This window comes from Panthera tigris, chromosome X, assembly GCF_018350195.1.
Source record: "Panthera tigris isolate Pti1 chromosome X, P.tigris_Pti1_mat1.1, whole genome shotgun sequence".
In the NCBI taxonomy this organism is placed as follows: domain Eukaryota; kingdom Metazoa; phylum Chordata; class Mammalia; order Carnivora; family Felidae; genus Panthera; species Panthera tigris.
The window spans coordinates 7,134,543-7,149,400 of record NC_056677.1 but is presented as its reverse complement, the minus strand read 5'-3'; the positions used below and the strand labels follow the sequence as shown (position 1 = coordinate 7,149,400).

At 53.6% G+C, this 14,858-nt stretch overlaps 1 protein-coding gene across 2 annotated transcripts in view; it reads right to left on the bottom strand.

The window, feature by feature from the left end:
- The window catches only part of CLCN4 (chloride voltage-gated channel 4), a 63,669-nt gene that overhangs the window by 27,435 nt on the left and 21,376 nt on the right, over nucleotides 1-14,858 (bottom strand). For both annotated transcript variants that reach the window (XR_006213435.1, XM_042974508.1), the window contains exons 3-6: nucleotides 10,623-10,777; nucleotides 7,877-7,976; nucleotides 3,352-3,539; nucleotides 952-1,074 (exon numbers count right to left, since the gene is read on the bottom strand). Coding sequence is in view for 1 of the 2 variants with exons in the window: in XM_042974508.1 (XP_042830442.1) it covers nucleotides 952-1,074; nucleotides 3,352-3,539; nucleotides 7,877-7,976; nucleotides 10,623-10,766 (555 nt within the window). In the remaining variant the exon portion in view is untranslated. The remainder of the gene's footprint in view (nucleotides 1-951; nucleotides 1,075-3,351; nucleotides 3,540-7,876; nucleotides 7,977-10,622; nucleotides 10,778-14,858) is intronic.

Below are 14,858 nucleotides of genomic sequence, written 5' to 3'. Positions count from 1 at the left end.
CGGAACAGCGGCAGTGCTGGCAAATACCAGCAAAGAACGTGGGCGCAGGGGAGCAGGGACCAACGTGGGGCTGTTGCCATCATCGGTCACATCTTTAAACTCACCATCCCCACCACCTAGGGGCGTTGCCGAAGCACCAGCCTGAAGGAAAACGGAACTGCATCGATGGTAGTGATAACATAAGAACTGGTGAACTTATTTCTGGCCAAAATTTTCAGCATCTGGGCTTTTGGGGAATTAGCCCGACTCTCATTATCCTAGCCAGCAGATCCTCCTAGGTGGGAAGTTTAATCTCAAGCATCCCTCCTGATCGATGAGGTCACTTCCCTTACACTTTGGTTACACGAAAATGCAAAAAGACGTAAGAACTCTGAGCCCACAAGGGTGCGTTCACGGCGCATGCGCTGAATGTGGACTTAAGCTTTTTAAGGATCGCTATTACCGTGTCACCAGAAGAGCAAAACAGGGCAAGGGAGTTGACCCACAAGAGAGTTGACTCATCAGTGAACTTTCTGAGTAACAAACGTCCATCGCCGTCTTTGCTCACATTACGTCACAGGTGCACTTACAAGTTTCTGAAGTGCCACACTTATGTATGTGGTTAATTAACTCTGATTCCACAGGCTGTGAGAGTTATGCCTGGCTTGCAAAGACAAGAATTTAATCATCTGAGAAGCAATGGAGCATAAATCCTGAATATAGAGCATAAATCCCCAAGCCAGACAGCTGGGTTCAACTTGCTGCTAACCAGCTTCGTGACCTCAGGCAAGTTACTTAACCTCTCTGTGCTTCAGTTTCTTTAACTCTCAAGGGCAAAATAGCAGACCTTACCTCCTCGTCTCACCGTGAGGACTAAATGAGTTAACAGAGATCACATGCTTGGCACCTAGGTGCTACGTAAGTGTTTGCTAGGCTTGTTATCGGCACAGAAGAAATCCCGCCAGCACTCACCTCTGGTATACCCGAGCCACAGGCGTATGGTGCAAACACGCGCACCAGGGAGACGGCCAAAAACGCAAACAGCAATGCCCACAGGATGTACATTAGGTAATTCAGAATGTAAGCACTGGCGCCCTAGACGACAGACACAAAACAAGAAAGAAAGATGAGCCGTCACCAACCTGAGCGCCGCGCCCGCCCGCCCCCTCCGTGCAGAGGGCACAGCGGGAGCTTCGAAGGCATCGGCCAGCTTCCCAGCCGGTCCCGTGTCAACAAAAAGGCCAGCGTTGGTTTTATCAGCTGTTGCCATTGCTACGGCAGGTACACACAAACACGGCACCGGGCGTTCGTCCAGGAGCTGTGCCCACACACCTTCCGCGGGGCGAAACCCTCAGCACTCGGGGAACCGCCAAGGTCACGGGGCCTTCCCCCTCGCCCGCCACGGGTAGGGGAAGGCGGGATGCCCAGAAGTCTGCCCTGGCGACCCCGGAGGCTCTGTCTGGCGGCGGCGGGGGACCGGCCTCCCTGGGCTTTCACGGAGGCCACGTCCGATGTTGCAGGATGCAGCCACCCGGCTGTGGTCCCCTGACCCGCAGCATCCACATCACCTGAGCCCGCGTGCGGGATGCAGGTTCTCAGGCCGCGCCTCGGGGCTGCCAGGTCACACACACCCGAGGTGGGGCCCAGCAAAGTGCGCCGCGACACGCTCTCCAGGCGCTTTTAGAGGGGAAAATGCATGTTCATCTCCTTCAGAATAACTCCTTGAACCATTTATTCCAAATTATCTGATGAATGAAGGCTGGCTTTCTGAACCAAACACACGGTCTGGGGTCTTTGATGCTGAGGACCTGGTTGGCCAGGTGGAGACATTTCTCTCGGCCTCAGCTTCTTGCCACCATCTGGATCACTCGAGTGAGGGGCGAAGGAAAGCGAGGTCACCTAGGAGTCAGGCCACGGATACGGCCGCATGTGCGCCTATTAAATGCAAAACCACGTTCCAGGAGACCGTTCTGGCCTTTACAATCCCATATATTCACACCCGAGGCAAGACAAATCGGACCGAAGAATACATTTCACCCACTTAAAAATGTGCTTTTTTGAGACCAAAAATAACTTCTCACTCTTGGTAACAGTCATTCTTTGAATCAAAGCATAAATCTTAGAAACGGATGAAAAGATAGACGGCCATATTTCCCAAAAAAAAAACATATTGCAAGGAGGAGAGAAGAAATAAAATACGGTGTCCAGCCAATATTGCCTGCCCACTCCCATCAACCCAAGGAGAGAATTTATTTTTGGACGTCATGGAGAGCACTGAGAACGTGTGAGATTTCAAGATCCCTGTCTACCTCTCAGATTGGAAGAAATTAATTTTCAATTCTGCTGAGAAGGAGGTTTAGCAAAATGGCCAAGTGCATTCCACATCGCTTCAGCTGTGGCAAGTACATGGGGGGGGGGGCGGGGAGGGGGTTGGGGGGGAGAAAAGGGATAAATCACATCCATCTTCCAAAAATAGTTCTAGCTTGAATGTCCCCGAGTTACCCCTAACGTGAATCTTGCCGACCCAGCGCCCCCTGACCTGGGTTTCCGATCTGTCAGTGACACAGGCATACAGATCTGAAGCTCTAAGTCCCCTGTGCCGGGACACTCCCATCAGAGAAGGCCAGAAGCACCCTCTGCGATGCACTCGTGAACCGCACTGGAAGACGAGAACTTGAACCCCACCAAGATAGCACTTCGCACCTGCTAGGGTGGCTGCAATCAAAACCGGGCGAGGAGGCGGATGCCCTGAAACCCTCATACGAGCAAAGGAAGTCGGACACGAAGGTCCACGTATTGCACGATTCCACTTAGAGACAGAAAGGTCAGTGGAGTGGTTGCTTCTGACTGGAGGGCTGGGAGGAATGGGGGGGGACTGCTAAGGGGTGCAAGGTTTCCTTGGGGATGATGAAGATGTTGTGAAATTATTTTGTGGTTAATGCAGCACAACGCTGCGGATATTCTAAAACCCAGTGGGCTGCACGCTTTCAATGGGCAAGCCATATGGGTGGTGAATTATATCTCACTGAAGCTGGTATTGTTAAAAAAAAAAAAGATAACTTCTTTTATTAGAAGGTATAAAAAGCAACCCTAATTCTGCAGCACGATCAACAGACCACTCTCGCTAAGAAAAATAACAAGGCTTTTACGAACACCTACGTATACCATGCACACGAATCGGTACGGAAGGCTTTTCCAACTTCGGTTTGCACATCAGAGCTGGGAAAAGCCAAGCCGCACTGGTATTGAGCACCGACGGCTGCCGGAACAGACACTTGGAGGTAAAAGTACAGACAGTCACAGAAGGCCCAGGTTCCCAAGCGCCCGTGGAACAGTGGCCGCTCCCAGCCAGGACCCTCCCCAGAAACGCACCTCTGACTGGTTCACCAGCAGCTCCGACCATTTCTGCCACAGGGGACACTTGTCCCTGTCCTCAAAAGTGGTCTCGTTGGACGTCCAGCAGCACTGCTCGTGGCTGTACCAGAAGGCAGACAGACAGACCCCCTCCTTCAAGTCGGTCATCCAGTCGACGGCGAGATCGATGACCCCAGCCAAGGTGCCTGGAAGAAGCAGCGAGAGCCACTTAGAGGAGTCGCCCTGTGATGATGCAGGAGAACACGGGGCCCGGGGCCAACACAGAGGCGCGGCCGGACCAGGAGATGAACATGCAGCAGAAGGAACACGTAGAGAAAGTTTCTTTCATCGATTGTCGGGTCTCCTGAGCACTTACGGCGTGGGCAAGCAGCGCCCAGGCCGGTGACGAGCAGAGGACAACGATCCGTGCCGCCTGCGTGCCTTAAATCCCGCAGGACTGACGGTCAGGCAGGTCTTAGGTCACCACAAGCCACCGGGGCCAAGCAGCTTTCAGAATTCACCCCTTCCAAAGTCTAGAAACACGGTACCTGTGCCCTGTAAATGACGCAACCCCCTCAGCGGCTTCTGGGGCACGAGGCTGGGATCACACACATTATTAACCTGTCTCAGGCCAACCTGACGATTCAGAGAAAACGGAGGCATAATGACTATACCAGCCTCATCGTTTAAGTACCGTTTTGCCACCAAATGGGAACCAAACTTGGAAAATCTCACCTATTAGGACTTTCCCGGATTTTTAAAATTACGGATAAGGGACCGTGTAGATCTGCTTTGAAGTCCGATGGAAGTGAGATAACAGAGTGTGCGGTGGGCCACGGAAGCCTACCTTTGGGTCTCCTTCCAGAATAACCCATTCTAGAGTCTTTTACAGAGGCAGGGAAGACTTTCAGGCCGCTACACTTTGCAAACTATTACTAGATCTTTATCTCAATACCACCTCCCCACCTGCATCAACCCCGAAGGCGTCTGCACACCTGCGACACGGCTCACCCTTCCCTGCTCTTCTCCTGTTACACCGAAAGCCGCCCCCTGTTCTCAGGAGAACGCCTGAATCCTTAGCAGGCAGCAGACCCGAACAGCTGGCCCCTCATACCTTTCCAGCCTCAGCTCTCTCCATCGCTAACCGCCACACTGCCCACACCATGTTCCTGGATGGAGCACACCAGGCTCTCCTCTCTGTGCCACCTCAGCCAGCACTGTCCTTCCCACACCCGCCAATCTCCTATTGACCTTCCAGAGTCAGTATTCACATCCTCCTTCGGGAAACCTTCCCTGATTTCCTAGGTCTGGGCTAGGTGTACCTCCCAGGCATTCCCCCATCACCATACCTGTCACATCCTGATAACATGAGTGTGCGTGTGATGAGTGTATGTGTGTGTATAGTGTCTAGTCCATAAATGGGGCTGGGAGGGTGGAGATCCTGTTGTGTGGTTTGCATGCCATGGCCAGATGTCCAGACTCTGTGTCCACTCTATGTCCACAAGTGGCTTGTCCATTGTTGTATCTGTGTTGGGGACACGGCGCAAACTATACATCCATAGTGCGATAAATAAACGAACGAAAACCAGAAAACCCCGGTCCAGCCATTCACTCCTCCCTTCGCACCAGTCCCTAGTCCACGCCCTGGGGATATGGCAGTGAACGAGGCAGACTCAGGTCCCTGCCTTCGTGGAACTGCACATCATGGGGGGAAAGACACTGGACGAAAGAAGTAAGTAAACCGGGGGCTCCGATAGCAGGTGGGACATGCTAGAGAGAAAAATCCAGCACGTTACAACGGTGCAGCCACTTTAGAAAACAGCCATCTGCAAGGTGTCCACCCGGGAGAAAGGAAAACATAGTCCGTGCATGGACTCGCACACGAATGTTCACGGCAGCACTCCTCACAGCAGTCGAAGAGTGGACACGACCCACGCGCCCATACTGCTGCATGGAGAAATAAAATGCGGTCTATCCACACGATGGAACAGCATTTGGCAACAAAAAAGGGTGAAGCACTGACGCGCGTGACAGGGCGAACCCCGAAACGTGATGCCCAGTGAAGGAAACCAACCGCAGGACCACATACGGTAGGATCCCACTGCGTGAAATGTCCACGAGAGGCAAACGTACAGCCACGGGAAGTAGATCCGGGGCTTCCTAGGGCTGGGAGGAGGATGGGGGCACTGGGGCTTGAGAGCTAAGGGGTATGGAGGTCTTCTGGGGGCTGATGAAAATGTTCTAAAATAGCGGTGACAGTTTTACAACTCTGCATACGCTAAAAACCACTCGATTGTATACTTTAACAAGGTGAATTGTACAAGATGTGAATTATGTCCTAATGAAGGTTTTACACGCACACGCACGCATACTGGGGCGAGGCTGAGACAGGGAGAGAGGACTTTTAGGAAAGGTGGTCAGGGAATGCCTCAAGGGAAGGGGACACTTGAACGAAGACCTAATGAAGGTGAGGGAGGGGTCCAGTAGATACCCAAGGGCAAAACCCAAGGATTCCCCCCCGAATTTCGTCACTATTCTTTCATTTGTGATCACCTTATCCCTCCTCCAACCTTCCGTGCGGACTCGGCGGGCTGGCCCGCACTGTGCAGCTCAGCTTCCTTCGGTGGAACAACAGCGACACCCAGTGGTGATTCCTGATAAACGCCCTGTAGAGGCGACGCTGCTCAGGCCTCCCCATAATGGGAGTCAAAACAGGATGCCCAGGGCGCCGCTGAGGAGAGGCCAGGCCAGGCAGTGGGACCCCTGAGTCCTCCCCCACGGTCAGAACAACTGGGGAACGGAAAAGTGAACGGGACACAATTTGCTGACTTTCCCTTCAAGGCCACCTTCACTGCCAGTATCATCCCCTTCTCGTCTTCCTCCTAGATCTGTCTGCTGGTCTGTCCAAGGGATCGCCCTTCGCCAGGGGGGTTTCGGCCCCAGCTGCACATTAGAACCGCAGGTAGAGGGGGCTGGGAGAAAGAGAGGAGAGGGGCTTTACCCGATGCTAGGGCACCATCTCCAGGGATCCTATTTCCTTGAAGCCCAGGCGGCAGAATTTTTGTTTTCATTCCCCAGGTGATTCTTCCTGAAACAACTGACAAAAATTGGGCTGGCAGTGAAACCAACCGGGCAGTGTCCGGATTGGTTAAAGAGAGCCCAATCGGGCTCTTACGTTCGTCAATAAATCCATGCTGCGCTGTGCGCCCAGGGAAGATGCTGGAGTATCTCTTCCGGATTTCCTCACTTCCTCTATTTACTCGTCCTTCCCAGAAGGCAAGAATAATGATACAGTATACAGCTTCCTACACCTATTCTACATAAAGACGTCAAAATTCACAGCAAATTCCTACCCTGCCCGCTTTCAAAGGTCTTCGTGGAAGCAAACAAATTGGTGGCGAAACGCCGTATATGCGTGAAATCAAATTCCCCGCCGGCATCGCTGCCATTTTATACAGGGGATGCCCCCCGGGAAAGGGAGGCTAAAATTAGGGAAATGGATGGACAGCCACCGTGACCAGAGGGAAAGAGCCCCCCCTTCCACACTAGTCTGGGCTCTTTAGGACAGGCCAAGGCCAATGGAGCCCCTCCCTGGCAACCAAGCCTCTCCCACAACTGTATATGGAATAAATGAAAGAATGCCCAGAAATCAAAATCCTCTGTAATCGGAAAATGTGTATCTACGCCCCCTTAATGTTCTTTTTTAGAACATTTACCACATTCAGCCTGTATTCTAGTGATCCTCTGATCGATCCTATAACCACAACTATGATGATATTACAGGCAGGTGATTTCTATCAAGGGCATCTCTTAGTGTGCTCAGATATTTTATTCTTAGACGTTAACCTTCACAGCCTCCTAAAAGGAACTAAGTTTCAGGAAACAATTTCCACGGAGAGCTGGTACCTGTGACATTCAAAGGGCAGGTGTCCCCTCCAGATACTCATCCCTTCACTCTGGACACCTCCCGCTGGCAGCAGGGTGACGGGATTATAAAATGAAGGGCCCGGAGTCCCTGAGGGTCACAACAACGTCGGCCTGCAGGTATCTCCCCTGGGCCTAGTCCACAGCCCGCGGGGGGCTGGAATTATCCTGAGTATCTTTAGGATGTGTACAATTCGTTCCAGGGCCTGCCAGTATCCGTAAACACCTCCCTCCTATGGGGTTTGGTTTTTAGAGATCAAAGTGCTCCCACACTTTCTGGCATACAATGCAAACTATGTGCCTTCGATAAAATCCACTACGGCAACGAACGACCGTGCGGTGCAGAAGCGGCTACCAGCTCTCTAATTACAGCTTTCCAGGGACGGCACTCGGGCCCACGCCTTGGGGTCTTGCCTTACTGATGGCACACGTCACGTGAAACGTGTGGTCGTGTATTTTGCTCCTTGGTATTTCAAGTAAGAAAAGCCTGGACGGATAAGAGAGGATCGCTTCTTTTTCGGGATACCGTCCCAGTTGTCGATTTGGGTTTTGGTACCTCCAGCTCCGCCCAGGAGGACCTCCTGCCCCTCCACGTGTCCGCCGCGTGCCCTCCACATACCCGCCAGCAGGCCAATGAGCAGCATCACCACCCATCCTGACCAGGCGTCCAGCAGACTCTTGATGAACTCCCATATGGACTCCTTGCTTTTGCTGGTTATCTAGAAACAAAAAGACACAGTGGTTCATCTGGATACGCTTTGTAACCCATGCTTCCTGCCGAGGAACGGTTTCCTTGGGAAACGGGTGCCTAAGAAAATGAGTGTGATTAAGCAACAAAATTCCCACTGACGATATCCTTTCGGTTGCCCAGCACGATGACAGAATGGGCTTTCTGGATCACAGGGTGACAAGGATGCCATAACAGTCTCCAAAGAATTAGAATCCCCCCCACCTCGAAAATCACTTAATTAAAAAAACTTCCGAAGTGTGATTTGATCTTTGATTATTCAGAAGCCATTCGAAGGGAGGCATGAATTCATCGTCACCACTTTCAATAAGAATTACTGCTGGGGGGTGGGGGTAGGGGCCCGGGTGCCACAGACAGTTAAGCATCCAACTCTTGGTTTGGGCTCAGGCGTGATCTCACAGCTCAGGAGTTGGAGGCCCCTCTCTCCCTGCCCCTCCCCCCTGCTCGTGCGCACGTGTGCTCTCTCCTCTCTCAAAGATAAAGAAATAAACCTTATTTAAAAAAAGGAATGACAGGGGCGCCTCGGTGGCTCAGTCGGTTAAGCATCCGACTTCAGCTCAGCTCATGATCTCACGGTCCGTGGGTTCAAACCCCACATCGGGCTCTGTGCTGGCAGCTCAGAGCCTGGAGCCTGCTTCGGATCCTGCGTCTCCCTCTCTCTCTGCACGCTCCCCATTCGTGCTCTCTTTCTCTCTCTCAAAAATAAACATTAAAAAAAATTTAAAAATAAATAAAATAAAATAAAAACAAGAATTCCTGCTTTCACTTACACTGTAAGGTCTGCTCGCCAAAGAACCCCTTCAACAACGAGTTCGTTTCCTTTGCTTCTTTCCCAGGGTGAACGTTACGAGTAAGAGCTCCGAATGAGCCGCACGGATCACCTTTGCTCCCCCTTCACAGAGCCCCGCCTTCCCGGGACGCCTTCCTCTCGGCACCCTTCACAGCATCTTCTGGAAAGACCGTGCGCTCCGCGGCCCGGCGGGCCTCTGGCACAACTACCTGGCCGTGCGACAGTGGCACGAAAGGAGCCGCGAGGAACGCAGACGCGAAGGGGCGAAGCGGCGTGCGTGGCCGCGTTCCGGGAACACTCTGGTGCCCGACAGGGCCCGAGGGCCGGAGTCCGGCCGCCGCGGCTGCAGGCCGCGGGCCGCCCGGTCTCCCGCGCTCCTCCACGCCGGGGGGCCAAGGGGCCGGGCCGTCCTCTGACCCCGCCGCACCCCCACACGCGTCTCTTCCCCTTCTCCCGCCGCTCGGTGCAGCGACGGGACACTCCTCGCCTACCGGGAAGGCGCCGTCCCCGAGGGCCCGTCCGCCACCTCGCCACTCTCTCCCTCCTTTCGCTCGCGGCCACTTCGCCGGTTCCCCTCCTCCGCCTCTACGCGCCTCTTCAAAGCGTCTGTCACGGGCGCCCCGTCTGCGCCCCGCCGGACCTTCTCCGTCTCCGCACGCAGGCCGCCTCGGCCGCTTCGGCCCCCCCGACGCCCCCGCAGCCCCGACCTCACCCCGGAACCGCAGGGCGCCCCCCACCTGCCAACCGTCCCCAGCCGCGGGCTGCGTCAACGGCGCGCACTCGGAGCGGCTCCCACGGAACCGCCGGCCGCTCCCCTCTTCCTCCCGCCAACAGAGGCCTCCGCTTCGAACCCGCGGCCTCGAACCCGCGGCCGGGGCCTCGTCCCGGCCTCCGCTCCCCGCCCGCCCCCGAGACCCGCCCCAAATCCCCGTCGGCGGCTCCCCTGACAACTCCTGACCCGGAGCCTCTCGCCGCCCGCACTTCACTGCCCTCGGTCGCACCTGCTTCCTCTTTCCCCCCAGCTGATCTCCGAGCTTCCTTCCCGCGTCTCCCTTTGCGACGCATCTTTCTCGCACTCCGTGGCCGCGACCGGGAAGAGGAAACCCAACCCCCTCTTCGCGGCCTCCTTGGCCACCACCCCCAGCGCGGCTCCACGGCCCGTGCCGCCAGACTCAGGTCTTCCCTTCTGGGAACCCTCCGCCGGGCCTCCGAGCCGCCGGAACCACCCACGGCGCCGGGTTCTGTCATGCCTCTGCCACGCGAAAAAGGGCCGCTCCTGACCTGGGAACCCTTTCCTCTTTCTCCGCCTAGCAAACTCCCAGTCATCCTTCCAGACCCCAGTGAAATGTCACCCTCTCTAAAACACCCTTCCCTGACCGTCCCTCCCGAATGATCACACGGCCCCGATACCACCTCGCCGTGGCCACTGACGTATGTGCTGACTGCCCGCTAGACGCCAGGCCCTGAAATACGGGCTTTCGTACACACACACCTCATTCGGTGTTCACGCCGAATGACCTCCATCCTCGCAGAAGAGAAACCAGGGTCCCGAAATGGCACCCCAAAAGTCACCCCGCCTAAAGGGGCCAAGGGCACGATGTGCCTGACTTGTCTGGTTCCGGAGTCCCCTCCCTGCCCCCCACACCATACCTCTGTATGACACAGCCCCCCACCCCGAGCACCTAATACCGTCATTATCTGTCCACATATCTGCCTCTCCCACTAGCCCTTCTCTTTTTTAGAACGCAGCCCAGCACGTGACATGTGACCCTAACCTCAGCTCAGGAAGCGTCCCCCTTCAATATGTCTTTTAGGAACGCCACCTACCTTTCTGTGTCTGTCGGTGTCCCGTGACTTTTCCCTTAGCCAGTCGATGGTGTGGAAGTCCTCATATGTCCCCACATCAGGGAATGGCTCATCGAGGAAATCCATCAGGTTTCCAGAACCACTCATCGCTCCTGCATGGACCATGCTAGTTACACCTGGGAGAGAGAACCTGTGATTAAAATCATCATGCAAGATATCTGCACAGACACGGCAGAATCATCCACATGTACTTTTTCCTTTGTCACGCGTGGTCATTATGTTCTATAAAGGCACCATGAACTCCAAACTGGTGAGCACGGAGGCAACGTCCCAAAGCGTTAGGTGGGGTTAGGCTCCCGCAAGCATCATCTTTGTAAACGAGGTCGCATTTTTGTGAACGGGTCAATCTACAACCTTGTTTTCTGTGTTCCTGTTTAAGGATATCTTACCGAATAGATGTTGCTGATTCACTAACACTGAAGTCGCGGCTGACAGCGCGACAAGTCGTGCCTGGACGAAGCGTGTCTGACAAATGTCTTTTCTCCACAAGGCACGCTGCAGCCTTCTTCCAAATGGAAACACCAGGAGCACTGCATCTCGGGGCCATTGCCAACAGCACAATTACCCATAATAAGAGCACAAAAATGTGAAAACCCTGGCACGAAACAGTCCGGGCAAAGGACACTCGTTTCTAGTCTGGGAGCTGAAATCAGACGGAGGGGCTGGGAACGCACCTCTCTGGGGACTCGGACTTTTCGCCACTCTGCACACGCACACGTCCGTGAATAACCGGGACAGAGGCACGCGCGGGGGCTGGGGGGCAAGGCTTACAGGTACGTTTTAGCGAGTAGGCAGATGCGCAGACGCAGAACCGCAAATCACGAGGATGGCCACCCGCATTTCTGGAAAACCTCAAGTACTGTGGAAGCGAGGGAGCCATCCAAACGAGAGCACTGGAGGGGAAGCAGGGCGGAGGCGCGCCGCTCACAATCAAATCCCTGGAACCAAACCAGTGACTGGTCCTCTCGTGAGATGAAGGAGACCACGCAGGCAGGCAGCCTCTGTGGTCGTCACTACAGATGTGGCATGCTGGGGAGCCAGTAGCTACCTGGCGGAAGCCAGGGTGAGCTGCAGAGGGCGGTGGCCCTGGGCGGGGGGGGGACCCACGGAGACCGACAAGGGAAGACGACGACCTGCCACGTGACCCATGCTACGGTCTGAATGTTTGTGTCCCCCCCCCAAAATTCACATGTTGACGTCGTAACCCCCAAGGTGATGCTGTTAGGAGGTGGGGCCTTGGGGAGGTGATTAGGTCAGGGGCGCAAAGCCATCACGAATGGGATTAGTGCCCTTTTACAAGAGACCCCAGGGACACCCAGGTGGCTCAGGCGGTTAAGCGTCTGACTCTTGCTTTCGGCTCAGGTCATGATCTCGCGGTTTCACGAGTTCGAGCCCCGCGTCGGGCTCTGTGCTGCCCACGCAGAGCCTGCTTCGGATTCTCTCTCCCTCTCTGCCACTTCCCCACCCGTGCTGTCTCTGTCTCTCTCAAAATAAATACATAAACTTTAAAAAAAATAATAGATAATAAATACATACATGTATACAAGAGACCCCGGAGAGCTCCCTCACCCCTTCCACCGTGTGAGAACACAATGAGGAGTCCTGACTGGGAAAGGGGCCCTCACTCACCCGACCGGGCTGGCCCCCCGGCGTCAGACTTCCAGCCTCCAGAACTGCGAGACCAAAGTGTCTATTGCCTGTGAGCCCCCCAGTCTGTGAGACTTGATCACAGCAGCCCAAACAGACTAAGAAGGGCCACGAGCCGGGCCAGGCTGGCCGCACGCCCCCTGGGCACAGAAGCTCTGGATACAGGCACTCACTTTTAATTTTTCTTCAAATGCAGTCAAAAGGGCTCGGGCTGCCAGAACGGTAGCCGGGCGGAGTTTCTCTTCTTCCTGCCTAAGATAACAATTCCACCCCCACTACCCTGGCCCCCAAGACACCTTCCACGTTATACCACCATCAGAGCCTCGTTTACAGATCACGTAGGAGCTCATTTGAGATGTAGAAAATGCTTTGCAGCAGGACCAATGCTCCCCACCAGTTAGCAGAAAAAATAAGGCGCTCTTACAAAGACAAGAGGTTGGAATAAGCACTAAATAAAAATTACTTTGGCGAAGAGCATGGAAATTTGAATTATAGGGCGAGGACCACAAAAGTGCTGGAGTAGATGGTTAAAGAGGCAAAGGGTAGTTATAAAAATATTTGAGCATAGGCGTCTCTCATTGCTTTATGTCTTTTTATATCTGGAGGACTCAACCACGACCTGATGAAACTAACTGCGTTTTAATCAAATGGAAAAGTCGCTATGGGCAAAGTGGGGTAATCACCTTACAAGCAATAAAGTAGCAATAGTGAGCGATTTATTGACCGTCTGTGCAACTCGGCTGCTTTAAAACTTTAAAAGTTTGAGGTCTGAGCTATGCCAAGCTGAAAACTATACCCGCTGATGGGTACCCAGGGAAGAATCATGTTGCATAAGTCAGTAGCAACCAATAATAAAAAGGAAGGAGTGAAATTAGAAAGCAAAGATCTCATTCTCATTTCTACAAAAACAAGGTGGTAACAGCTTTGTATTATATGTGGCAAAGAAAGTCTCTGATGGGAAAAATAAGAGAGCAGAGACTCGAACATTCTATTAAAAAGGGACTCCGTGTTCCCTGAAGCTTAACCAAATCTGTAGTCAAGCAACAACTCCAGGCAATCAGGGTTGAATCAAAAAGTCACTCTTGAGAACAGTCACCACCTTTAAATTCTGATGGAGTAGGTCACGGTCGTGACAATTAGACACATAACTGGTAAAGGAAAATAAACGGGATCTAGTTGGGGTCTTCTGTGGGAGCCCAGAAGGAGGTGGTGAGGTCACTTCTGACACTGGGATTATTAGGAAAGACAGGAGGGTCCGGGGGAGGGTGAGAAGAGGGCATCCAGGTTAGAAAAATGGAAAGGATTCTATCTGGAATCCAGGTGGGAGACATGGGTGGGTAAGGAATGAGAGTCCAGCCAAACATGAGAGCAACTAGAAGCGAACTCCAAGGACTTGCTGAGAAATAAACTTAACCTTCGTAAGTCCATCATGGTTCAAGGAACAGCCCCAAATGGATGCCAACAGTCATCTGTACCTCAGCGGGGAGCCCCGCTCCTCTCACCTGTTCTCATTTCTTCTCTCCAAGAAGAGTGCTTCTGCTGGCACATGACACCTATGCTTATGGCTTCAAGGCCACGGTTTCAGGAAGGACAACATCCTGGAACCTGGCTCTGAGATTCCTACTTGGTCTGGATCATCTAGGTCAGGGCTCAGCACACACAGCCATGCCCAGTCGTTTAGGTAGGGTCTATGGCTGTTTTCACATCACAAGAGCTGAGCGGTCATGGCGAAGACAGTATGGCCCACAAAGCCTAGAATGTTCAGTATTTCGGCCGCGTACAGAAAGCGTTTGCTGATCCCTGATCTACGCAGTGGGCTGACTGCAAAAAAGGTCATATTCTCTACCCCTCCGGGTATCTACCACATTTTCAAGGGGACTTCACAGGTCCTCTTTGTTAAGACGTGCAGTCCATCTCTCCACCCAGTGACTCTGCACCGGCCTTGTGACATGTGGCAGAAGTGACAGCATGCACGTGTGCTCAGTCTAGATCCCAAGAGGTGAGGAAGCTTCTGCTTTTTTTTTTTTTTTTTTTTTGACCTCCACCTCTGTCACGGGAAGGAGCCTAGGCTAGAATGCTGGAAGCTGAGAGACCGCACGGAATGGAGAGCTGGGTCATCTTGGCTGAGGCCGTCCTAGGTCACCGAGGCCCAGCCAGGCACAGATCGATGAGCGAGCCCAGCCAAGATCAGCTGAGTTTAGCCCAATCAAATCACCCAGCCCACCCACAGACTGTGAGAAGCATAAACGGTTATTGTTCCAAGCCACCGGGTTTTTTGAAGAGCCTGTCACGTGGCGGCGTCCTAACAGTGTTTAACATTGTTACTTGGGCTCGAGGGAGAGGAGGAATGAGGCAGATAAGTGAGCTGTGGCATCGCAGACCAGCCCCGGGGACGGGACGGGATGAGGACCGGCTGATAAAACGCCTCCAGCCGGAGGCATCCGCGGCCTGACAAAGTAACATCTCTCCCACGCGACCCTGTTTACCTACAAAGGGGCTCTGGAAGACACATGGGGCACCTAGATCTTTTATGCAGTCCTTTAAGGCTAG